Here is a 26,123-nt window from a genome sequence, read left to right on the forward strand (position 1 = left end):
TTCAGGGGAAGAGGGAAGTGTCAGTACCTTCAGGGGAAGAGGGAAGTGTCAGTACCTTCAGGGGAAGGGGGAAGTGTCAGTACCTTCAGGGGAAGGGGGAAGTGTCAGTACCTTCAGGGGAAGGGGGAAGTGTCAGTACCTTCAGGGGAAGAGGGAAGTGTCAGTACCTTCAGGGCAAGGAGGAAGTGTCAGTACCTTCAGGGCAAGGAGGAAGTGTCAGTACCTTCAGGGGAAGGGGGAAGTGTCAGTAGCTTCAGGGGAAGGGGGAAGTGTCAGTAGCTTCAGGGGAAGGGGGAAGTGTCAGTACCTTCAGGGGAAAAGGGAAGTGTCAGTACCTTCAGGGCAAGGAGGAAGTGTCAGTACCTTCAGGGGAAGGGGGAAGTGTCAGTAGCTTCAGGGGAAGAGGGAAGTGTCAGTACCTTCAGGGCAAGGAGGAAGTGTCAGTAGCTTCAGGGGAAGAGGGAAGTGTCAGTACCTTCAGGGCAAGGAGGAAGTGTCAGTAGCTTCAGGGGAAGAGGGAAGTGTCAGTACCTTCAGGGGAAGGGGGAAGTGTCAGTAGCTTCAGGGGAAGGGGGAAGTGTCAGTACCTTCAGGGGAAGAGGGAAGTGTCAGTACCTTCAGGGGAAGGGTGAAGTGTCAGTACCTTCAGGGCAAGGAGGAAGTGTCAGTAGCTTCAGGGGAAGAGGGAAGTGCCAGTAGCTTCAGGGGAAGGGGGAAGTGCCAGTACCTTCAGGGGAAGGGGGAAGTGCCAGTACCTTCAGGGGAAGGAGAAAGCATCAGTACCTTCAGGGCAAGGAGGAAGTGTCAGTACCTTCAGGGGAAGAGGGAAGTGTCAGTCCCTTCAGGGCAAGGAGGAAGTGTCAGTACCTTCAGGGGAAGGGGGAAGTGCCAGTACCTTCAGGGGAAGGAGGAAGTGCCAGTACCTTCAGGGGAAGGGGGAAGTGCCAGTACCTTCAGGGGAAGGAGGAAGTGCCAGTACCTTCAGGGGAAGGGGGAAGTGCCAGTACCTTCAGGGGAAGGAGGAAGTGCCAGTACCTTCAGGGGAAGGGGGAAGTGCCAGTACCTTCAGGGGAAGGAGAAAGCATCAGTACCTTCAGGGCAAGGAGGAAGTGTCAGTACCTTCAGGGGAAGGGGGAAGTGTCAGTAGCTTCAGGGGAAGGGGGAAGTGTCAGTACCTTCAGGGGAAGAGGGAAGTGTCAGTCCCTTCAGGGCAAGGAGGAAGTGTCAGTACCTTCAGGGGAAGAGGGAAGTGTCAGTCCCTTCAGGGCAAGGAGGAAGTGTCAGTACCTTCAGGGGAAGGGGGAAGTGCCAGTACCTTCAGGGGAAGGAGAAAGCATCAGTACCTTCAGGGCAAGGAGGAAGTGTCAGTACCTTCAGGGGAAGAGGGAAGTGTCAGTCCCTTCAGGGCAAGGAGGAAGTGTCAGTACCTTCAGGGGAAGGGGGAAGTGCCAGTACCTTCAGGGGAAGGAGGAAGTGCCAGTACCTTCAGGGGAAGGGGGAAGTGCCAGTACCTTCAGGGGAAGGAGGAAGTGCCAGTACCTTCAGGGGAAGGAGGAAGTGTCAGTACCTTCAGGGGAAGAGGGAAGTGTCAGTACCTTCAGGGGAAGAGGGAAGTGTCAGTACCTTCAGGGGAAGAGGGAAGTGTCAGTACCATCAGGGCAAGGAGGAAGTGTCAGTACCTTCAGGGGAAGAGGGAAGTGTCAGTACCTTCAGGGGAAGGAGGAAGTGTCAGTACCTTCAGGGGAAGAGGGAAGTGTCAGTACCTTCAGGGGAAGAGGGAAGTGTCAGTACCTTCAGGGGAAGGGGGAAGTGTCAGTACCATCAGGGTAAGGGGGAAGTGTCAGTCCCATCAGGGTAAGGAGGAAGTGTCAGTCCCATCAGGGTAAGTGTCAGTACCATTAGGGAAAGGGGCAAGTGTCAGCACCAACAGGGGAAGGGTGAAGTGTCAGTACCTTCAGGGGAAGGGGGAAGTGTCAGTACCATCAGGGGAAGAGGGAAGTGTCAGTACCTTCAGGGGAAGAGGGAAGTGTCAGTACCTTCAGGGGAAGAGGGAAGTGTCAGTACCTTCAGGGGAAGGGGGAAGTATCAGTACCTTCAGGGGAAGAGGGAAGTGTCAGTCCCATCAGGGTAAGGGGGAAGTGTCAGTACCTTCAGGGGAAGAGGGAAGTGTCAGTCCCATCAGGGTAAGTGTCAGTACCATTAGGGAAAGGGGCAAGTGTCAGCACCAACAGGGGAAGGGTGAAGTGTCAGTACCTTCAGGGGAAGAGGGAAGTGTCAGTAGCTTCAGGGGAAGAGGGAAGTGTCAGTACCTTCAGGGCAAGGAGGAAGCATCAGTACCTTCAGGGCAAGGAGGAAGTGTCAGTACCTTCAGGGGAAGGGGGAAGTGTCAGTACCTTCAGGGGAAGAGGCAAGTGTCAGTACCTTCAGGGGAAGGGGGAAGTGTCAGTACCTTCAGGGGAAGGGGAAAGTGTCAGTACCTTCAGAGCAAGGAGGAAGTGTCAGTACCTTCAGGGGAAGGGGGAAGTGTCAGTACCTTCAGGGGAAGGGGGAAGTGTCAGTAGCTTCAGGGGAAGGGGGAAGTGTCAGTACCTTCAGGGGAAGAGGGAAGTGTCAGTAGCTTCAGGGGAAGGGGGAAGTGCCAGTACCTTCAGGGGAAGGAGGAAGTGCCAGTACCTTCAGGGGAAGGGGGAAGTGCCAGTACCTTCAGGGGAAGGAGGAAGTGCCAGTACCTTCAGGGGAAGGGGGAAGAGCCAGTACCTTCAGGGGAAGGAGGAAGTGCCAGTACCTTCAGGGGAAGGGGGAAGTGCCAGTACCTTCAGGGGAAGGAGAAAGCATCAGTACCTTCAGGGCAAGGAGGAAGTGTCAGTACCTTCAGGGGAAGGGGGAAGTGTCAGTAGCTTCAGGGGAAGGGGGAAGTGTCAGTACCTTCAGGGGAAGAGGGAAGTGTCAGTCCCTTCAGGGCAAGGAGGAAGTGTCAGTACCTTCAGGGGAAGAGGGAAGTGTCAGTCCCTTCAGGGCAAGGAGGAAGTGTCAGAACCTTCAGGGGAAGGGGGAAGTGTCAGTACCTTCAGGGGAAGAGGGAAGTGTCAGTACCTTCAGGGCAAGGAGGAAGTGTCAGTACCTTCAGGGGAAGTGGGAAGTGTCAGTACCTTCAGGGGAAGAGGGAAGTGTCAGTACCTTCAGGGGAAGAGGGAAGTGTCAGTACCTTCAGGGGAAGGGGGAAGTGTCAGTACCTTCAGGGGAAGAGGGAAGTGTCAGTACCTTCAGGGGAAGGGGGAAGTGTCAGTACCTTCAGGGGAAGAGGGAAGTGTCAGTACCTTCAGGGCAAGGAGGAAGTGTCAGTACCTTCAGGGCAAGGAGGAAGTGTCAGTACCTTCAGGGGAAGGGGGAAGTGTCAGTAGCTTCAGGGGAAGGGGGAAGTGTCAGTACCTTCAGGGGAAGAGGGAAGTGTCAGTACCTTCAGGGCAAGGAGGAAGTGTCAGTACCTTCAGGGGAAGGGGGAAGTGTCAGTAGCTTCAGGGGAAGAGGGAAGTGTCAGTACCTTCAGGGCAAGGAGGAAGTGTCAGTAGCTTCAGGGGAAGAGGGAAGTGTCAGTACCTTCAGGGCAAGGAGGAAGTGTCAGTAGCTTCAGGGGAAGAGGGAAGTGTCAGTACCTTCAGGGGAAGGGGGAAGTGTCAGTAGCTTCAGGGGAAGGGGGAAGTGTCAGTACCTTCAGGGGAAGAGGGAAGTGTCAGTACCTTCAGGGGAAGGGTGAAGTGTCAGTACCTTCAGGGCAAGGAGGAAGTGTCAGTAGCTTCAGGGGAAGAGGGAAGTGCCAGTAGCTTCAGGGGAAGGGGGAAGTGCCAGTACCTTCAGGGGAAGGGGGAAGTGCCAGTACCTTCAGGGTAGGAGAAAGCATCAGTACCTTCAGGGCAAGGAGGAAGTGTCAGTACCTTCAGGGGAAGAGGGAAGTGTCAGTCCCTTCAGGGCAAGGAGGAAGTGTCAGTACCTTCAGGGGAAGGGGGAAGTGCCAGTACCTTCAGGGGAAGGAGGAAGTGCCAGTACCTTCAGGGGAAGGGGGAAGTGCCAGTACCTTCAGGGGAAGGAGGAAGTGCCAGTACCTTCAGGGGAAGGGGGAAGTGCCAGTACCTTCAGGGGAAGGAGGAAGTGCCAGTACCTTCAGGGGAAGGGGGAAGTGCCAGTACCTTCAGGGGAAGGAGAAAGCATCAGTACCTTCAGGGGAAGAGGGAAGTGTCAGTCCCTTCAGGGCAAGGAGGAAGTGTCAGTACCTTCAGGGGAAGAGGGAAGTGTCAGTCCCTTCAGGGCAAGGAGGAAGTGTCAGAACCTTCAGGGGAAGGGGGAAGTGTCAGTACCTTCAGGGGAAGAGGGAAGTGTCAGTACCTTCAGGACAAGGAGGAAGTGTCAGTACCTTCAGGGGAAGGGGGAAGTGTCAGTACCTTCAGGGGAAGAGGGAAGTGTCAGTCCCTTCAGGGCAAGGAGGAAGTGTCAGTACCTTCAGGGGAAGAGGGAAGTGTCAGTCCCTTCAGGGCAAGGAGGAAGTGTCAGAACCTTCAGGGGAAGGGGGAAGTGTCAGTACCTTCAGGGGAAGAGGGAAGTGTCAGTACCTTCAGGGCAAGGAGGAAGTGTCAGTACCTTCAGGGGAAGTGGGAAGTGTCAGTACCTTCAGGGGAAGAGGGAAGTGTCAGTACCTTCAGGGGAAGAGGGAAGTGTCAGTACCTTCAGGGGAAGGGGGAAGTGTCAGTACCTTCAGGGGAAGAGGGAAGTGTCAGTACCTTCAGGGGAAGGGGGAAGTGTCAGTACCTTCAGGGGAAGAGGGAAGTGTCAGTACCTTCAGGGCAAGGAGGAAGTATCAGTACCTTCAGGGCAAGGAGGAAGTGTCAGTACCTTCAGGGGAAGGGGGAAGTGTCAGTAGCTTCAGGGGAAGGGGGAAGTGTCAGTACCTTCAGGGGAAGAGGGAAGTGTCAGTACCTTCAGGGCAAGGAGGAAGTGTCAGTACCTTCAGGGGAAGGGGGAAGTGTCAGTAGCTTCAGGGGAAGAGGGAAGTGTCAGTACCTTCAGGGCAAGGAGGAAGTGTCAGTAGCTTCAGGGGAAGAGGGAAGTGTCAGTACCTTCAGGGCAAGGAGGAAGTGTCAGTAGCTTCAGGGGAAGAGGGAAGTGTCAGTACCTTCAGGGGAAGGGGGAAGTGTCAGTAGCTTCAGGGGAAGGGGGAAGTGTCAGTACCTTCAGGGGAAGAGGGAAGTGTCAGTACCTTCAGGGGAAGGGTGAAGTGTCAGTACCTTCAGGGCAAGGAGGAAGTGTCAGTAGCTTCAGGGGAAGAGGGAAGTGCCAGTAGCTTCAGGGGAAGGGGGAAGTGCCAGTACCTTCAGGGGAAGGGGGAAGTGCCAGTACCTTCAGGGTAGGAGAAAGCATCAGTACCTTCAGGGCAAGGAGGAAGTGTCAGTACCTTCAGGGGAAGAGGGAAGTGTCAGTCCCTTCAGGGCAAGGAGGAAGTGTCAGTACCTTCAGGGGAAGGGGGAAGTGCCAGTACCTTCAGGGGAAGGAGGAAGTGCCAGTACCTTCAGGGGAAGGGGGAAGTGCCAGTACCTTCAGGGGAAGGAGGAAGTGCCAGTACCTTCAGGGGAAGGGGGAAGTGCCAGTACCTTCAGGGGAAGGAGGAAGTGCCAGTACCTTCAGGGGAAGGGGGAAGTGCCAGTACCTTCAGGGGAAGGAGAAAGCATCAGTACCTTCAGGGGAAGAGGGAAGTGTCAGTCCCTTCAGGGCAAGGAGGAAGTGTCAGTACCTTCAGGGGAAGAGGGAAGTGTCAGTCCCTTCAGGGCAAGGAGGAAGTGTCAGAACCTTCAGGGGAAGGGGGAAGTGTCAGTACCTTCAGGGGAAGAGGGAAGTGTCAGTACCTTCAGGACAAGGAGGAAGTGTCAGTACCTTCAGGGGAAGTGGGAAGTGTCAGTACCTTCAGGGGAAGAGGGAAGTGTCAGTACCTTCAGGGGAAGAGGGAAGTGTCAGTACCTTCAGGGGAAGGGGGAAGTTTCAGTACCTTCAGGGGAAGAGGGAAGTGTCAGTACCTTCAGGGGAAGGGGGAAGTGTCAGTACCTTCAGGGGAAGAGGGAAGTGTCAGTACCTTCAGGGCAAGGAGGAAGTGTCAGTACCTTCAGGGCAAGGAGGAAGTGTCAGTACCTTCAGGGGAAGGGGGAAGTGTCAGTAGCTTCAGGGGAAGGGGGAAGTGTCAGTACCTTCAGGGGAAGAGGGAAGTGTCAGTACCTTCAGGGCAAGGAGGAAGTGTCAGTACCTTCAGGGGAAGGGGGAAGTGTCAGTAGCTTCAGGGGAAGAGGGAAGTGTCAGTACCTTCAGGGCAAGGAGGAAGTGTCAGTAGCTTCAGGGGAAGAGGGAAGTGTCAGTACCTTCAGGGCAAGGAGGAAGTGTCAGTAGCTTCAGGGGAAGAGGGAAGTGTCAGTACCTTCAGGGGAAGGGGGAAGTGTCAGTAGCTTCAGGGGAAGGGGGAAGTGTCAGTACCTTCAGGGGAAGAGGGAAGTGTCAGTACCTTCAGGGGAAGGGTGAAGTGTCAGTACCTTCAGGGCAAGGAGGAAGTGTCAGTAGCTTCAGGGGAAGAGGGAAGTGCCAGTAGCTTCAGGGGAAGGGGGAAGTGCCAGTACCTTCAGGGGAAGGGGGAAGTGCCAGTACCTTCAGGGGAAGGAGAAAGCATCAGTACCTTCAGGGCAAGGAGGAAGTGTCAGTACCTTCAGGGGAAGAGGGAAGTGTCAGTCCCTTCAGGGCAAGGAGGAAGTGTCAGTACCTTCAGGGGAAGGGGGAAGTGCCAGTACCTTCAGGGGAAGGAGGAAGTGCCAGTACCTTCAGGGGAAGGGGGAAGTGCCAGTACCTTCAGGGGAAGGAGGAAGTGCCAGTACCTTCAGGGGAAGGGGGAAGTGCCAGTACCTTCAGGGGAAGGAGGAAGTGCCAGTACCTTCAGGGGAAGGGGGAAGTGCCAGTACCTTCAGGGGAAGGAGAAAGCATCAGTACCTTCAGGGCAAGGAGGAAGTGTCAGTACCTTCAGGGGAAGGGGGAAGTGTCAGTAGCTTCAGGGGAAGGGGGAAGTGTCAGTACCTTCAGGGGAAGAGGGAAGTGTCAGTCCCTTCAGGGCAAGGAGGAAGTGTCAGTACCTTCAGGGGAAGAGGGAAGTGTCAGTCCCTTCAGGGCAAGGAGGAAGTGTCAGTACCTTCAGGAGAAGGGGGAAGTGTCAGTACCTTCAGGGGAAGAGGGAAGTGTCAGTACCTTCAGGGCAAGGAGGAAGTGTCAGTACCTTCAGGGGAAGTGGGAAGTGTCAGTACCTTCAGGGGAAGAGGGAAGTGTCAGTACCTTCAGGGGAAGAGGGAAGTGTCAGTACCTTCAGGGGAAGGGGGAAGTGTCAGTACCTTCAGGGGAAGAGGGAAGTGTCAGTACCTTCAGGGCAAGGAGGAAGTGTCAGTACCTTCAGGGCAAGGAGGAAGTGTCAGTACCTTCAGGGGAAGGGGGAAGTGTCAGTAGCTTCAGGGGAAGGGGGAAGTGTCAGTACCTTCAGGGGAAGAGGGAAGTGTCAGTACCTTCAGGGCAAGGAGGAAGTGTCAGTACCTTCAGGGGAAGGGGGAAGTGTCAGTAGCTTCAGGGGAAGAGGGAAGTGTCAGTACCTTCAGGGCAAGGAGGAAGTGTCAGTAGCTTCAGGGGAAGAGGGAAGTGTCAGTACCTTCAGGGCAAGGAGGAAGTGTCAGTAGCTTCAGTGGAAGAGGGAAGTGCCAGTACCTTCAGGGGAAGGGGGAAGTGCCAGTACCTTCAGGGGAAGTAGGAAGCATCAGTACCTTCAGGGGAAGGAGGAAGTGTCAGTACCTTCAGGGGAAGGGGGAAGTGTCAGTACCTTCAGGGGAAGAGGGAAGTGTCAGTACCTTCAGGGGAAGGGTGAAGTGTCAGTACCTTCAGGGGAAGGGTGAAGTGTCAGTACCTTCAGGGCAAGGAGGAAGTGTCAGTACCTTCAGGGGAAGAGGGAAGTGTCAGTAGCTTCAGGGGAAGAGGGAAGTGTCAGTACCTTCAGGGCAAGGAGGAAGTGTCAGTACCTTCAGGGGAAGAGGGAAGTGTCAGTAGCTTCAGGGGAAGGGGGAAGTGCCAGTACCTTCAGGGGAAGGAGGAAGTGCCAGTACCTTCAGGGGAAGGAGGAAGCATCAGTACCTTCAGGGCAAGGAGGAAGTGTCAGTACCTTCAGGGGAAGAGGGAAGTGTCAGTACCTTCAGGGGAAGGAGGAAGTGCCAGTACCTTCAGGGGAAGGGGGAAGTGCCAGTACCTTCAGGGGAAGGAGGAAGTGCCAGTACCTTCAGGGGAAGAGGGAAGTGTCAGTACCTTCAGGGGAAGGAGGAAGTGTCAGTACCTTCAGGGGAAGGGGGAAGTGTCAGTACCTTCAGGGGAAGGAGGAAGTGCCAGTACCTTCAGGGGAAGAGGGAAGTGTCAGTACCTTCAGGGGAAGGGGGAAGTGCCAGTACCTTCAGGGGAAGGAGGAAGCATCAGTACCTTCAGGGCAAGGAGGAAGTGTCAGTACCTTCAGGGGAAGAGGGAAGTGTCAGTACCTTCAGGGGAAGGGGGAAGTGTCAGTACCTTCAGGGGAAGGGGGAAGTGTCAGTACCTTCAGGGCAAGGAGGAAGTGTCAGTACCTTCAGGGCAAGGAGGAAGTGTCAGTACCTTCAGGGGAAGGGGGAAGTGTCAGTACCTTCAGGGGAAGGGTGAAGTGTCAGTACCTTCAGGGGAAGGGTGAAGTGTCAGTACCTTCAGGGCAAGGAGGAAGTGTCAGTAGCTTCAGGGGAAGAGGGAAGTGCCAGTAGCTTCAGGGGAAGGGGGAAGTGCCAGTACCTTCAGGGGAAGGGGGAAGTGCCAGTACCTTCAGGGGAAGGAGAAAGCATCAGTACCTTCAGGGCAAGGAGGAAGTGTCAGTACCTTCAGGGGAAGGGGGAAGTGTCAGTAGCTTCAGGGGAAGGGGGAAGTGCCAGTACCTTCAGGGGAAGGGGGAAGTGTCAGTCCCTTCAGGGGAAGGAGGAAGTGTCAGTCCCTTCAGGGGAAGGAGGAAGCATCAGTACCTTCAGGGCAAGGAGGAAGTGTCAGTACCTTCAGGGGAAGAGGGAAGTGTCAGTCCCTTCAGGGCAAGGAGGAAGTGTCAGTACCTTCAGGGGAAGGGGGAAGTGCCAGTACCTTCAGGGGAAGGAGGAAGTGCCAGTACCTTCAGGGGAAGGGGGAAGTGCCAGTACCTTCAGGGGAAGGAGGAAGTGCCAGTACCTTCAGGGGAAGGGGGAAGTGCCAGTACCTTCAGGGGAAGGAGGAAGTGCCAGTACCTTCAGGGGAAGGGGGAAGTGCCAGTACCTTCAGGGGAAGGAGAAAGCATCAGTACCTTCAGGGCAAGGAGGAAGTGTCAGTACCTTCAGGGGAAGGGGGAAGTGTCAGTAGCTTCAGGGGAAGGGGGAAGTGTCAGTACCTTCAGGGGAAGAGGGAAGTGTCAGTCCCTTCAGGGCAAGGAGGAAGTGTCAGTACCTTCAGGGGAAGAGGGAAGTGTCAGTCCCTTCAGGGCAAGGAGGAAGTGTCAGTACCTTCAGGGGAAGGGGGAAGTGTCAGTACCTTCAGGGGAAGAGGGAAGTGTCAGTACCTTCAGGGGAAGAGGGAAGTGTCAGTCCCTTCAGGGCAAGGAGGAAGTGTCAGTACCTTCAGGGGAAGAGGGAAGTGTCAGTACCTTCAGGGCAAGGAGGAAGTGTCAGTACCTTCAGGGGAAGTGGGAAGTGTCAGTACCTTCAGGGGAAGAGGGAAGTGTCAGTACCTTCAGGGGAAGAGGGAAGTGTCAGTACCTTCAGGGGAAGGGGGAAGTGTCAGTACCTTCAGGGGAAGAGGGAAGTGTCAGTACCTTCAGGGGAAGGGGGAAGTGTCAGTACCTTCAGGGGAAGAGGGAAGTGTCAGTACCTTCAGGGCAAGGAGGAAGTGTCAGTACCTTCAGGGCAAGGAGGAAGTGTCAGTACCTTCAGGGGAAGGGGGAAGTGTCAGTAGCTTCAGGGGAAGGGGGAAGTGTCAGTACCTTCAGGGGAAGAGGGAAGTGTCAGTACCTTCAGGGCAAGGAGGAAGTGTCAGTACCTTCAGGGGAAGGGGGAAGTGTCAGTAGCTTCAGGGGAAGAGGGAAGTGTCAGTACCTTCACGGCAAGGAGGAAGTGTCAGTAGCTTCAGGGGAAGAGGGAAGTGTCAGTACCTTCAGGGCAAGGAGGAAGTGTCAGTAGCTTCAGGGGAAGAGGGAAGTGTCAGTACCTTCAGGGCAAGGAGGAAGTGTCAGTACCTTCAGGGGAAGGGGGAAGTGTCAGTAGCTTCAGGGGAAGAGGGAAGTGTCAGTACCTTCAGGGCAAGGAGGAAGTGTCAGTACCTTCAGGGCAAGGAGGAAGTGTCAGTACCTTCAGGGCAAGGAGGAAGTGTCAGTACCTTCAGGGGAAGGAGGAAGTGTCAGTACCTTCAGGGGAAGGGGGAAGTGTCAGTAGCTTCAGGGGAAGGGTGAAGTGTCAGTACCTTCAGGGGAAGGGGGAAGCGTCAGTACCTTCAGGGGAAGAGGGAAGTGTCAGTACCTTCAGGGGAAGGGGGAAGTGTCAGTACCTTCAGGGGAAGAGGGAAGTGTCAGTAGCTTCAGGGGAAGAGGGAAGTGTCAGTACCTTCTGAGGAAGTCTCTGTACCTTCAGGGGAAACGTCAGTACCTTCAGGGGAAGGGGGAAGTGTCTGTACCTTCAGGGGAAGGAGGAAGTGTCAGTACCTTCAGGGGAAGAGGGAAGTGTCAGTCCCATCAGAGTAAGGGGGAAGTGTCAGTACCTTCAGGGGAAGGGGGAAGTGTCAGTACCATCAGGGGAAGAGGGAAGTGTCAGTACCTTCAGGGGAAGAGGGAAGTGTCAGTACCTTCAGGGGAAGGAGGAAGTGTCAGTACCTTCAGGGGAAGAGGGAAGTGTCAGTACCTTCAGGGGAAGAGGGAAGTGTCAGTACCTTCAGGGGAAGAGGGAAGTGTCAGTACCATCAGGGCAAGGAGGAAGTGTCAGTACCTTCAGGGGAAGAGGGAAGTGTCAGTACCTTCAGGGGAAGGAGGAAGTGTCAGTACCTTCAGGGGAAGAGGGAAGTGTCAGTACCTTCAGGGGAAGAGGGAAGTGTCAGTACCATCAGGGGAAGAGGGAAGTGTCAGTACCTTCAGGGGAAGAGGGAAGTGTCAGTCCCATCAGGGTAAGGGGGAAGTGTCAGTACCATTAGGGAAAGGGGCAAGTGTCAGCACCAACAGGGGAAGGGGGAGGGTCAGTACCTTCAGGGGAAGGGGGTAACATCAGTACCTTCAGGGCAAGGGTGAAGTGTCAGTACCTTCAGGGCAAGGAGGAAGTGTCAGTACCTTCAGGGGAAGAGGGAAGCATCAGTACCTTCAGGGGAAGGAGGAAGTGTCAGTACCTTCAGGGGAAGAGGGAAGTGTCAGTAGCTTCAGGGGAAGAGGGAAGTGTCAGTACCTTCTGAGGAAGTCTCTGTACCTTCAGGGGAAACGTCAGTATCTTCAGGGAAAGGGGGAAGTGTGAGAACCTTCAGGGGAAGGGGGAAGTGTCTGTACCTTCAGGGGAAGAGGGAAGTGTCAGTACCTTCAGGGGAAGAGGGAAGTGTCAGTAGCTTCAGGGGAAAGGGGAAGTGCCAGTAGCTTCAGGGGAAGAGGGAAGTGTCAGTACCATCAGGGGAAGAGGGAAGTGTCAGTACCATCAGGGTAAGGGGGAAGTGTCAGTAGCTTCAGGGGAAGGGGGAAGTGTCAGTAGCTTCAGGGGAAGAGGGAAGTGTCAGTACCATCAGGGGAAGAGGGAAGTGTCAGTACCATCAGGGTAAGGGGGAAGTGTCAGTACCATCAGGGGAAGGGGGAAGTGTCAGTAGCTTCAGGGGAAGAGGGAAGTGTCAGTACCATCAGGGGAAGAGGGAAGTGTCAGTACCATCAGGGTAAGGGGGAAGTGTCAGTACCATCAGGGGAAGGGGGAAGTGTCAGTACCATCAGGGGAAGAGGGAAGTGTCAGTACCTACAGGGAAAGGAGAAGTGTCAGTACCTTCTCGGAAGAAGAGAGAGTCAGCATATCAGGAAGGTAGGACAGTCTGTAGTTTCAGTGGGGGTTTGTGTTTGAGAGTCAGTACTTTCAGGGGAGAATGGGGTGAATAAGGAGTGGAAAGCACAATTGCAGTAACAATAAGATCTTCATCGCAGGGCAATATTGTGCTGACAAGGACAGTTACCACTCATGTCTCTAATCATGGCTTGTTTACGGAGAATCTTCGATTCCTGAAGTCTTTTTTCTGCAACAGTGAAATATGAAAAAGTCTAAACTTATAATGATCATCAAACAGACATTTCAGTTATATACTTAAATAAGAAATGTTGCATGCAAGAGAGAAAAATAGCCTCCATCAAGCCCCACAACTGCCAACTCCATCCCCACCCTCCCAACCCTGCAGTCCAAATTCCAACCCTCTCGGACCTACATCCATACCCCATCCCCACCCATAACACCACCTCCATCCCAGCACCCCATCATCAACACCATTCACTGAGATGCCACACTAGACTGCATCTCACCCTTAATCCCAGATACACCCCATCCTCACTTTGACTTATCTCATCCCATCCGGACCTCACATGCTCTTCCCAGCCCTATCTGTGCATTCCCAAGGTTCAGGCCCTACTCCCATGGCCCCTAATACCCAAATCCCCACCCATCATGGCTTTTTCCCCAAAGTCCAAGACTCTATCATCAGGCCCCAAACCCAACCTACAAGTTCCAAGACACTCTTTCCCCAGTTCCCAGACACCTAAATTTACAGCCACCCTATCTCCTAGAGGAAGTCCTATCCTCAGTTGCTGAACCATGCAGCTCCAGCGCTTACCTTTCCGTAGAGTTGGTCTTCGACGTTTCTTACTCAACCCATCCTCCATGTCATTGTCAGGTGAAGCTAGTTCTTTCCCTTCCAGAATCTCCCCACCATCTTTCTTCTCTCCCTCAGCGTTTCCTGTATTCACCTCCATAAGCTTCTCCTGGTCATTTGCACTCATCAGCTCCTGTACCTTGGCTTCCATGGTTGTGTGTTTGATTCTGATTTCCAAGTCTGATCGATATGATTTCCTCCTCTTCACTGTCAGATTAGCACATTCAGCCTGAGTGTCCTGGAGAGGAACGTACCCACTGGTAAATTCATCAGCTTCATACTCAGGAGAAGAAGCATCCCCTGCTTCACAGACAATGACCACAGCATCACAGCTAGACAAAATCAGTGTAAAGCAAAGTGTCATTTACTTCTTTCCCAACCGCCTTGTCATATACCCTCTCACAGATCAAACCACACTTATTTAATTCCCCAAGGGAATGCAGCGTTTAACAAGATATTTAAAAGGAAACTTCAGGAGTTGTAAAGGAGATGATTTGTTCATTGCTCACAGAAAGAAAGGGATGTAGGATGATAGCCAAGGTGTACAAGACATTTGGTAGAAGTGGACAGTTTCCGCCTTGATATAGGCAATGTTAATCAAACCACTTTAATAAGCAACACACTCACAATGCATGCCGACTGTCTGTACTAAAATGAATGTAGCTAACTGTACCTGTATCAAGATTTATCAGGCCAATGGTACTCGTACCAAGTCAAATCAGACTCATTATATATAATAGACATTTCTGACCGAAACCTGACCTGCTAAATTCCTTCAGCATTTTGTGTGTGTTACTTTGGATTTCCAGCATTTGCAGATTTTCTCATGTTTGTCACCTTAATTAGTGAAGTTTCGGTCAGAAACATCTGTTACCTATATATAATATGAGTCTGATTTGACTTGGTACGAGTACCATCAGTCTGATGAATCTTGACACAGATACAATCAGCTACATTCATTTTAGTAGACAGTCAGCTTGATAATACATGCTGATATATGAACCGCTAATAAGATGCAACTTGGTACAAGTACCACAGATACAGCTTGGTACAATTAATCAGATTCCAGTGAGTAGCTGAAGGTATTGACAGTCAGATATCCTCAAGTGCAAGCACAGTCAGCATAGACCTGTACGGGCACGTAGCTCCTTTACTGTATGTAGCCATTGTCATCCAGTTAAACATCAGCCAACAGTCCATTATTCAGACATTGTCAGGGCCCCTTGATACAAGGATCACCTAGATACATCTTGTTATTTGTGGCAGTTAATTGCAGACTGTCAATCTGATATACCTTAATATCTAATATGCCATAGTCAGAGACGTACACCTTGGTAAAAACATTCAGCTGGGGATTTGTGAGTCAGACACACACTGGGGCATGTACTGTCAGTTAAATATACCCGAGTTCCATCCAGAAATATCCAGTCTGTGGGTGTGGACTCTGCTGGGATACACGTTGTGGGGTGATCTTCTGAAGTGTTACAATCTGCGGGTGATTTCTCTACTGGCAAATGATCTGGGAGTGCTGCCTTTGCAGGAATAGTTTATGCATGATATTCTTGCTGGGTCTGAATTCTGGATGCCCTCTCTACTGTGATGGGTGGTGTCCATGCTGTGATATAATTTGTGCCTATTTTCTCCACTGAGGTATGACCTGTGGTAGTTATATCACTGGTTCTCCGGGTGTTGTCTCACTGGGGGTATGATGCCTTTGTTGGGCTAAGGTCTGTACATTCTTTTGCTGCTAGGATATGGGCACAGTACCTGTCTCTTTGTGGAGTACAGTCTATGCATGCTGTCCGTTCTACACTATGGTGTATGAGTGTGCCTCCTCAGGAGTTTGGTCAATGCCTTCTGCCTCTGTTTGGATATAGTGTGTGGGGACTCACAATGTAACATGAAAGGAACAGTGAGACAGGCAGTGTGAGTACAATGCCTTGCTCTCTCTCCGTCAAGGATTTGTGATCAGAACCCAGCAGTAACCCCCACCCTCAACACAGTAAAAATCAGTGCAGCTCAATACTACCATGAAAAGATCCACTGACCTGTCAGGAAGCAACAGATCTGGACATGACTCTAAGTTATACAGGTACCTAACGTAGCTATCAGGATGCATTCGCAGGATGGAGAGCACTGATGGAACCAGCACAGAAGTGGTGGTTATAAATATCAAGTAGAAATGTGTGTTATTGACGGTGATGCTGTGCCAGGAAGCTGGCGCTTCCCCAGCAATGAATCATCTAGAGCCCAGTCTGGAGCACCGTCTGTGGGTGCTGTCATTGCTACAGTATGGTCTGTTGGTGATGTCTCTGACGCACTAAGCCCTATTGGTGCTATCTCTGCTGGGATAGAGTCTGTAGATGTTGTTTCTGTTGAGGCACAGTCTCTGCTCGTGTCTGATGTATGGGTGCTATCGCTCTTTGGGGTTGGCCTGTGAGTATTGTTTGGTCTAAGGTGTCTCCTCTTCTGGTACCTTATGATCAACAAGTGCCACCTCTGCTGGATGACAACAGTCTTGTGGGTGCTGCATCTGCTGGGCCACTTCCTAGCCACCTGGGAATGAGGAGGGTCGTCAGTGGCTTAGGTGTCCTTTGCTTGTATATTAGGATACTGGAATGGAGACTGCTGCACAGAAATGTACCCTGCAACAAGTTCATAAGCCTGTATATGGATCTTCCAGTGGCTTGACACTTCTGTGGGCTGCAGCCACTTTTTGCACATCTGAAGGAGCTGCTCCTTGCCTTCTGGTTGCATTTTAGCCCCACTCTCTCCATATTTGGGCATCCGGTATGGAGATGGCATGGAAAGAGGAGGATATCTGAGTAAACTTGCCCCTGGGGTTGGCCAAGTTAGCTACTCTTGGGTCCTGGAGAGAGACGGACAAGGACTCCACCTGGACGTACTGTCTGGTAATCTTCTGGGTGCCTATCTGTGCTCGGGTATTCACAGATACCTTGGAGGTATTCTGTGACTGTTGGGCACCACAGGGGGAAAATGGCATCCCAGATGAGGATGGGAATATTTTAGTTCATGTCAGTCATTGTTGTCTTTTGTGCTTTTGCTATAGTTTGCAATAACATATAAGTTTGAATAAACATATTTTTATATAAAGAATAAGACTCTTTTATCTGGTAGCTGACACTACCAGATAAAAGCAAAGGCGGTGTTGTGAGGAAGACACTGCTGAACACACACGAATATGAGTTACATGGGTATCTCACTTAGCACTCAAGAACAAGAGCACTAATGGGGCACTAACCAGCACTGAAAAGATTCATTATAGTAAAGTAGGAGTTGCTTGTCATTGATTTTGCTACCATAGAGAAAGTGCAGCTAAACAAAGAGGAGGAGGATTCAACTTCCATTATGTTCAATGGCAAGTGATGAGACTGGGCGGTCTGTCAACACAAGGACTGACCATTGCCAGTCCCAGCAATGGGGCAAGTCAGGGAGTAACAGCAAGCCCCACATCTGCACTGCTCACCCTTTCCCACATTACAGCAATCCTGGTGAGAATCTTTCTCCCCTTACCATAGACAATTCATTCACATCAGCACCCTGGCATGGCTTCAGGAAGGGCAAGCGATCGCACTGAGTTTCCAGCATAGCTTCGATGGAGTTTATTAAGAGTACAGATAGGTAAGAATACATACCCATGAATGTTTGAACAGAGGGTCTCAGGGCAGCATAAAGAATCAGTGGTTTGTGGAATATTGCTCGTTGAGGAGCAAGGATAAACCGGCCTAAGAGGACTATACTATGGGAAGGGAGAGGATTGTACCTGCCAGACATTGTCAGAGAGGAGCTGTGTGTTGGTTAGTAAATACTGCAGCGTCTCCAACTTCTGTTCCAGGAGCTGCTCACGCTGCAAAGCCTCCTACGATAAAAAAAACAAATCACACAAATTTAGCTGCTGCAACGGACTGAACAAATGGTAAAAGTCATTAGCCAATCATAACCCCAGCCATGCACTATCATCTTCATAGACTTATGACAACCTTTTTTTTAAAAGTTGAAATTAATGATTTATTTTACAAAGTTCGTAAATGCTGAAGTACTCTACAATAAAAAAGTATTTTCTGAAATTTAGTTTCTTTTTTAATGTGGAAAATGGGTTGTTAAGAGTAGCCTCATAGGAACAGTGATAGAAGGAATGACTGGATCAGCCATTTCAGATGTTCAGTAAGAGTTAATCCTTGGCCAGGACATGGGTAGAACCCATCAAATGTTCTTCAAGTTACAGTCCATTACATCCACTTGGAAGGGCAGATGTGGCCTTGATTCCACGTCTATCTGAAAGACAGTAGACCCAATGGCAGGGTGCTTCCTGTCTTCTGCAATGGAGTTTCAGCTTGAGTAATAGACTCTTATCTCCAGAGGAAGGTTGGAGGTCACAACCCTGGACACCTTTTGGATGCATGAGGAAACTGGACGTCGATTTGGTCAAAGGGCGATCACGTGCAAAGTTCACACAGAGAGCAGCTGATGTCCTTGGACCTGTACTGTACTGTACCTGTATTGTACTGTCCTCCATTGTGTGAGCATCGACTTATGACAACCTTAGCAACCTGATCATTATCGTAGGAACTTTGGTACACAGGGAACATCCACTCACTATGAGAAATCCACCATAGCATCCTTGCTGCCATACAGAAAACACACTTACTGCCCTAAATAAAACACTTCAGAATCTAATAAAGTACTGTGTGTTGCCTGTCCTGGGGCACATAGCAAACAAGCAACATACTATGTTCGCCACTGGACCCAGGGTAACCTTAGCAATGACTGTCATAGGGCATAGCAACCTCTGCCATGCACACTGACTATCATTGGGTACAAAATATCTAGCAATACATACTGGGTGTCATAGTGTATGGAAACTCCAACAATGCAGATTGGTTTTCAAAGGATTAGGTACCATAGCATTGCTTAAAGGCTATGATTGGCACTGGTAACCTTGGAAATATACACTGGATATCACAGGGCACGGCACTTCTAGAATGCCATGCTGAATATAATTGGTTTTGGTCATTTCAGCAATGTTTGTTAGATGTAAGATTATATGTTAAGATTACCACATTGCTAAAACATTATAAAATATATTAAATTCAGAAACACACACTGACTGTCTCAGATCCCATGCAGATGAGATATTTGGGTTGTTGAAAGAATTCCGGGAAGTGATTGCAGGGGCCCTAACATAATCTTCCAGTACTGCCCAGTCATTGGAACATTAAATATATTGCAACCTTGTTCAAAAAATGGAATGGGAACCACTGACCAGTCAGTTTAAACTTGGAAGTTGGGAGAATTTTAGTAACTATAATCAGAGACAAAATTATTCAGACAGGTGAGAGTTGGTTGGAGGGAGCAGCATCAATTTGTTAAGCATTTCAGGGTTAGTTAACTTTATTGAGCTTTTTGAAGAAGTACTCAGAGGACTGAAAGAAGGAAGTGCAATTGGATGTGATATATATGGTTTTGATGAGGTGCCATATGATACCCTTGTTATGAAAACTGAAGGTCATGGAATAAAAGGGGCTGTAGCAACTTGGTAGAATGTAACAGGGAACAAAGAGCAAATTGTACGCCAAAATATTTTTTAAACTAAAGGGAATTATGCAGTAGAGTTCCCTAGGGGGTCGGTGCTAAGATCACCGCTTTTTAAATACAGTATGCATTAATGATTTCAACAGATTTTCAAAATGTACAGATGGCACAACACTTGAAGGCATAGTGAACTGTAAGGAAGATAGTAATGGACATCAAGGAGATACAGAATGGTGGAAAGCTCAGATAAATAACAGAAGAAACATAATATGAAGAAATGATAAGTGCTACATTTGATTGTAAAAAATGAGAAGAGGTAATGTAAGCCAGGTGGTGTAACTCTAGAAGGAGTGCAAGAATGGAGGGAGCAGTAAATACATATTTCTTTGAAAGTGGCAGGCCAAGTTGAGAAAAATATTAAAAAACATCAAATGTAACCCTGGGTTTTATAAACAGAAACACAGAGCAGAAGAACAAGGAGGTCATCAAGAAGCTTCATATAATACATTGTACTGCATCAGCTACATTTGATGTTTCCCATATGGGACAAAGAGGATTTACCACAATTATTCCAGGATGACAGTCTTCAACATGCAAATTAGTTCATTACTGAGGTACAGTGGAAAACCTTGTCTAGCATACTGTTCATACAGATTAATTCATTACAATGGTGGATAGACTAAAGAATCTCAAGTTATTTCCTTGGGACAGAGGAGGTCGTGAGGAGATCTACTAGTGGTATTTAAAATAATGATGGGTACAGATATGAATGATAAAAAGAAACTGGTGTTATTGACAGAGAGCAGAAGAATTAGGGAGTGGTTAAGGAGTGAAATGCATCACTGAGGGTTACTAGTAGGGACAGACTCATTCAACTGTAATATTTTAAAAAACTAACTTATCCAAAAGGAATTAATTTGCAGAGCTCTGGGGAAAAGACAGGGGATTGGGGCAGGCTGGATTGCTTCTGCATAGAACTAGTACTAACTACATGGGCCAAATAGCTTCCTTTCATGCTGAAACTATTCCGTGCTTCATGATTCTAAGAATTCGACACAGCAGGTATGACAGGAGATCATTTCAAGTTGCCTCAACTGAAGAAATAATGGAAAACAACAGGAGGCCACATAATAATAATTTCCTTCAGATGAGAAGCAGCATCACAAGTAGTAGCTGGCTGAAGATGGTACTGATATGTGGGAGTGATGCCTCATCTGACACACACAGAAGTATCTATGGAAGGAAAACCAGCTCTTCCTTTCAATGATACTTGATTCAGTGTTCCAGCAGTTGCCCTGATGGAAAGAAGAGTCCAGCTTGAAGAGATAAAGAAATGAAGAGATCATGTGCTCCATGATGGCAAAAAATATCAGTCAGAGATAATCCTCAACCCATCATCATCCTGCTCAAGTGCCAAGTGCTACTAATATTCATCAACAAAAACAACCTTGTAATGAAATAAAACTATGGTCTAACAATGGAACAGAAATCCCGAAGAGGAACGAACACTTGAGATGAATGTATGGCTCACCTTAAGATATTCTGCTAGTTGGTTCAGTTCCCGTGAGAACGGATTCATACAGTCAATCGAATGCTAAGAAGAGAGAAGGGGAATCAATAGAATGTATAACCCATACATGGAAGCACACTAGAGAGAGGAATTGGTGACTTAATGAGAATTATTGGCAGAAACCAATGGCTAAGTGAATATCACAGATATGACTCAATAACTGGAATGAGATACAGGCAAGAATTAACCTCAGTAATGCTACAGCTAAGAAATGGTGTCTGCAAGTGAATTACAAAGGCTCTGTGTTAATATAGTTGTAGCAAATGAGAGGACTTACATACCATCTGACAGGATGAAGGATTGAACTTGCAACAAAGAGAAAAGGAGAATTCCTTTTGCAGTCAATGTGTTACAGGAAATAGTTATGGAGAAATTGAATTTCAAAGGGAACATGAATAAATACTTGAAAATGAGGCATCTGCAGGGCTATAAGGTACGATCGGGGGAATGGGAATGTTATACTTTCAGAAGACTGGTACAGGCACGATGAGCCAAATATCTTCAATCTGTGCTCTGTCATTTTAAGATTTAATTCTTTGTTGTGATACTTTATTGTACTGTTTATCAATTGTCTGCCATGATTATAAACCAATAGAGACTAACTATAGACAAATAATTCATAGCAGTGAAATCCTCTGTGATACTCAAGCATGTGAGATGAGTTATAAAAGCAAATTTTTCTCACTCAGTCTTTCCACTTGTGAACTATTCATCCTTTATAACTCTGACCAAGGCTCGATCACTAAATATATTCAGAGGGAAGATAAAGTGATGAACGTAGAAAATCACTTGGCCAGTCAGGCAGCATCTTTTGAAAACGAAACAGACTTTAATATTTTAGGTTGAATACCCTTCATCAGAGATGGAGATATTTGGATATAAGGGAATCAAGGCAAATGGACTTCTAAAACAAACTGTTAGAGGCATTGCTGTTGGATATGGAGCTCCATGATTGAAATCCTGAAACAATGATGGAACAGAGATAACATTTCCAAGTTGGATGGCATGTGGCTTGGAATGGAATTAATGGGTGATGGTTATGGGAGGCTGAGATTTTGGAATATGCTGTCAGAATGTGATTCGGATATGATAGGATCTTTTAAGAGACTCCTGGACAGGTACATGGAGCTCAGAAAGATAGAGGGCAATGGGTAACCCTAGGTAATTTCTAAGGTAAGGACATGTTTAGCACAGCTTTGTGGGCCAAAGGGCCTGTATTGTGCTGTAGGTTTTCTATGTTTCTATACTGGGGGAACACAGCAGGTAAGGCAGCATCTATGGAAAAGAGTACAGTCGATGTTTCGGCCAAGGCCAAATGTGGCATCAAAGAGCACTGGTAAATTCAGTAGATATTAAGGAGAAAATGTTTTAATGGTGAGAATCATACCCTGTACAAAGAAGGAGTCTGCACCATAGAGAGGCACAGTAGGAAAAGGCACTTCAACCTATTGAATACATGCTGATAATCAACCTCCCAATTACATTAACTCTGTATTAATTCTATTTTTTTAGTTTCCCAGTTGTTGGAGATCAAGCATCCCAGCACTAAGAATCAGTTCCTGAGAACAGTGTTCTGAGTCCAATGATCTTCAGCTGCTAATTTATCAATGATCTTCCTTCCTTCATTCAGATAGGAGCGGAGTGCTCATTGTTTGTTATACTATATAGTTAGTGTCTGCTCCCCAATCCAGGCAACATCCTTGTAAATCTCCTCTGCACCCTTTCCATGGTTTCCACACCTTTCTTATAGTGAGGCGACCAGAACTGAGCACAGTAATGCTTGGTCCCACCCTATTTGGATACCAAAAGCCATCATTTTATCCTGGAATTCATCTTAACAGTTCATGTTTAGAACAATTTTATTATGAGTCTTAAAATCAAGCAATTTTTGCAAAAAAAATCTGAGCAGTGAGGAGGTTGTTGATAAATACCACCACCAGTAACGCCTTGTTTTGATCATTCAGTCTATTCACTTAATGCATTGTATACTCTAAAATTTGACGCCTGCATTTACAATGGCACTAACCTTTTGTTACTGTGAGACATGGATGTGTGGCTAGCAATCCTGTAATCTAAATTATAGGATCGATAGCCACAGGATTAGTTACAGACAAATATGGGAAATAATTGCCATCGAAACCAGTATCTTCACACTTGTCCACTTTCCCTTCTTTCTGTGGTCTGCCATTCTCCCAAATTCCTAACCTATTCCATAAACTTTTGAGTAGTAGCCTTCTAACTTCAATTTAAATCAAATGCCTTCCAGATATCTGTACAAGTAACATCCATAGAAATTTCCCATTAACTAACATATATACAGCTTCAAAAACTACAATTGAGGTTGTTAGGCAATACCTCTGTCTTACAAATCCATGGTGCCTTTTTGATCAGGTGAAAATTTTTCAACATGTTTAGACACCTAATTTTAAATTGTAGACTCTAGGAAGTTTCTGTCTATAACATACAAGCAGATTATAATTCACACTTTTAAAACAGTGCAAAATTTGAAACTAAAGGAATGGTTTCTCAATTAAGAATATTTAGGTAGAATTTAAAGGTAGAATTTATAATGTTCCCTGTTCTTAAAAATTCAGTTGCATTACTTTAATCATCAGCATTATTTGAATTATATTAATGTTGTTGTTGCCCAATCTCTAATTCTATGTTAGTATCCTTGGGAAGACCAGTGTGCTTTTACTCTTTCTCTAATGTAAAACAGAGAAGCAGAGTAGTTCATTCACTAGGTTCTTCTAATTTGCAATCCTACTTCTTAGTTTTGAACAGTCTATCTTCCTGATGGTTATTTTTATGTAAGAAAAATCTTTTACTTTGATACACATTGCAAACTCCTTTTCATTCTTCCCCTATTTGTGACTTGTACAACCTGTTTTGTCATCTTTTGTTATTCTTTGCATCCCTCCCAATCACCTTCATCTGTGCTAGTTGTGGTGAGATATAGAGTTATAGTCACAGAAAAGTACAGTACTGTTCTGTACAGAAATAGGCCCTTCAGCCTATCTAGTCTGTGCCGAACCATTTAAACTGCCTTCTCCCATCGATCTGCACCAGGACCATAGCTGCTCTCACCCCGACCATCCACATACCTATCGAAACTTCTCTTAAACATTGAACCCAAGCTTGCCTGCATCACTTGAGCTGGCAGCTCGTTCCACACTCTCACCACCCTCTGAGTGAAGACGTTTTCCCTCATGTTTCCCTTAAACTTTTCACTTTTCACCCTTAATTCATGACCTCCAGTGTAATCCCACCCAACCTCAGTGGAAAAAGCCTGCTTGCACTTACCCTATCTATACCCCTCATAATTTTGTATACCTCTATCAAAATTCCTCTCAATCTTCTATGTATCAAGGAATAAAATCCAATCTTTCCTTATAACTCAGGTCCTCCAGACCCGGCAACATCCTTGTAAATTTTCAGATATATGCTTTGTTGTACACTTTTACATTGGTTTATATTATGTCATCCATGACTTGTTAGGCAAGAAGAGCTGATGTCCATTACGTTCTTTTCCTGTAACTCACTTCGTCAATCTTTGGTTGTTTTACCTATTAACAGATTTTTTGGATTTACCATGGACAGTTTATTTCTCATAAAAATCAATACAAGTCTTTAAATCTACAATCTTAATAGTAATTCTGTATTTTGCCATTTTGTACACTAAATTGAAATGTCATCCGATTATGATCTTATTTGCCACCCCCATCTTCTTATTCAGGCTTCTTCCCCCTTCCTTTGAAGGGTCTTGGCCTGCAATGTCGACAGTATTCCCCTCCATAATTGCAGCCCAACTTGCCGTGCTCCTCCAGCACTTATTGGGTTGCTCAATATTTCCACCATCTGCTTAAGTTCTTGTATATATTATGATCTTTATTAGATAGACATTCATGTTCTGTTTAGTTGCTACATAAGTCTGGTTTGTTACTAAATCTACCATGATCTACTCTTGTTTAACAACATAGTACTGTAAACAGCTATCCTCAAAACACAGTCAAAAAGATCACCTGAGCTCAATCTATTTAAAAGTTAAAATCTTCTGTTAAATCCCATCTTCAGCTGGGCACCAGTGGAAGAGACAAACTGAAGCTCAGAGATTAATGTGTGCTCAGCAACAGTACAAAAGTATGTGCGAAAATGTGGTACCGTGGTTCATACAATATTGAGAGGAACGACTAATTCATCTGCTCGATGTAACAAGATTTCCCCATAGCATTCACTCACATTACACTTTTCCTCCAAATAACGAATTACTGCACACATCCTTGGATCCACATAAACCTTGGCACAATTTCCAAGTGTGATGCTGGGTTGTAATATTTCCTGCTGTAGTTCTCCAGCACTGGATTAAATTTCCATAAATTAATCTAGCTCTACTCATTTGCATAAAGTAATCTAACTCCATATATAGGGACTGCCCCATTATCCCTTAGCATCTCAAAGGATAACTCTGCATTTTTATCCATTTTTGTTTATCTGATTTTTGTTAGCAGTGATCTGAGTTCAAACAGCATGCTCCTGTGTTATTGTTCAGTTTAATTCACATGACCAGACATTCCCTTCATTCTCAACATTGTATCTGCTCAGGCTGGGGAATGATAAGCAAAATACGCACCTCCACAAAAGGCACACCAGGATAAATAATACCAGAAAAGCAATTGAGTGCACAATAATACACAACAAACCCCTGTACCCATCCAGAAATGTCTCATACAACCCCGAAAAACTCCATTCCACCGACTGATCAAACACAACTCCCCTGATCTGCCAAAACCCACACCCCCAACATGGTGAGCTACACTTTCAAACTAACAACTATGAAAAACATCTCAAATTCCACCTAGAATCAAAAAGAGCACTTCAAATTACACCTGGTTGGTCTGCTAAACATTACATTTTACAATTTTAGGAACCTGCTACAACCTCCGGCCCTCTCAGTTTTGTTCCCCTCTTCTGCCTGTTTTCCTCTACCCCTAATTTTCTCTCCCCTTATCTGTCTCTACCTATTACCCACAAGCTGACAACCAACATTCATCCTACTCCAAGAATGATACCAAAAATGTTCCCTCAGTCTCCTATTACCCAATTTCATTCTCCTCCCCCAAATGGTTCCATTTGCCCATCACCTACACACTTAACCTGCTGGGTCTCCAGTCCCCTTCCTCAATTTGTTCCAACTAACTACATTTCTCCACTTTATCTGGTTCAACTTAACCCTCTTACTACTTATCAGGGTCCAAAAACTAAACCTATTGTGTCTCTGTTTATCATCTTCCAGCCTCCACCCACCTCCAGCCCCCATCTCACCCACCAAATCCAGCACCATCTGCCTTTTTTTCTCTTTCTTATCTGCTTCTACCTATCACCTACCAGCTGTCATCTCCTAATTCCACCCCTTCACCTCCACCACCTGGCTCCAGGTGCCCAACACCCCCGTTCACTTGTTTCATCTTTCACCTGACAACCCGTGCCTCACACTCCTCTCTCTAAACTCTCTACCCTGACCCCCAAAAATCAACTATCTGTTAACCACTTTGGCTCCTCCAACAGTTGGCTTTTTACTCAGAATCAGCATCCTTATGTGATTTCATCAGACTAGATTTCTTTTTCTTTTCTTTCTTTCTAAATCTTTTTATTAATATTAGTAATATGGACAGAATACAAATGATATATTGATAAAGAAATTACCAACATATAAATTCCATTACATATGAAAAAAACATACATAATAGTTACAATATAAATGAGTTTACCAAAACATAAGCCATAAAATATATGTATGAACATAGTAAGTCTAAATATTTCATAATATATTATATAAAGAAAACAGAAAAAAGAAAGAAAAAAAACAAAAAAAATATAATGCCAAACTAGCTAGTCTAATCTAATAACTAATAACTAATATAGAAGAAAAAAGAAGCAAAAAAAAAGAGAGAAAAAAAAGGGGGCTGTTTATAATATCTCACAAAAATAAGTATTCATCAATGCCGTCACTTCCGGTCCTCTCAAAATACACAAGCTAAGAGCTGGGAAATCA

At 47.3% G+C, this 26,123-nt stretch overlaps 1 protein-coding gene across 5 annotated transcripts in view; it reads right to left on the reverse strand.

The window, feature by feature from the left end:
- The window catches only part of ccdc136b (coiled-coil domain containing 136b), a 165,168-nt gene that overhangs the window by 76,038 nt on the left and 63,007 nt on the right, over window positions 1-26,123 (reverse strand). For all 5 annotated transcript variants that reach the window (XM_059987124.1, XM_059987125.1, XM_059987122.1 and 2 more), the window contains 4 exons: window positions 20,033-20,095; window positions 16,733-16,828; window positions 12,910-13,186; window positions 12,262-12,321 (listed from right to left, as the gene is read on the reverse strand). In XM_059987124.1, the coding sequence (XP_059843107.1) occupies window positions 12,262-12,321; window positions 12,910-13,186; window positions 16,733-16,828; window positions 20,033-20,080 (481 nt within the window). In that variant the 5' untranslated portion in view covers window positions 20,081-20,095. The remainder of the gene's footprint in view (window positions 1-12,261; window positions 12,322-12,909; window positions 13,187-16,732; window positions 16,829-20,032; window positions 20,096-26,123) is intronic.

Source organism: Hypanus sabinus, chromosome 13 (genome assembly GCF_030144855.1).
Source record: "Hypanus sabinus isolate sHypSab1 chromosome 13, sHypSab1.hap1, whole genome shotgun sequence".
Taxonomy (NCBI): domain Eukaryota; kingdom Metazoa; phylum Chordata; class Chondrichthyes; order Myliobatiformes; family Dasyatidae; genus Hypanus; species Hypanus sabinus.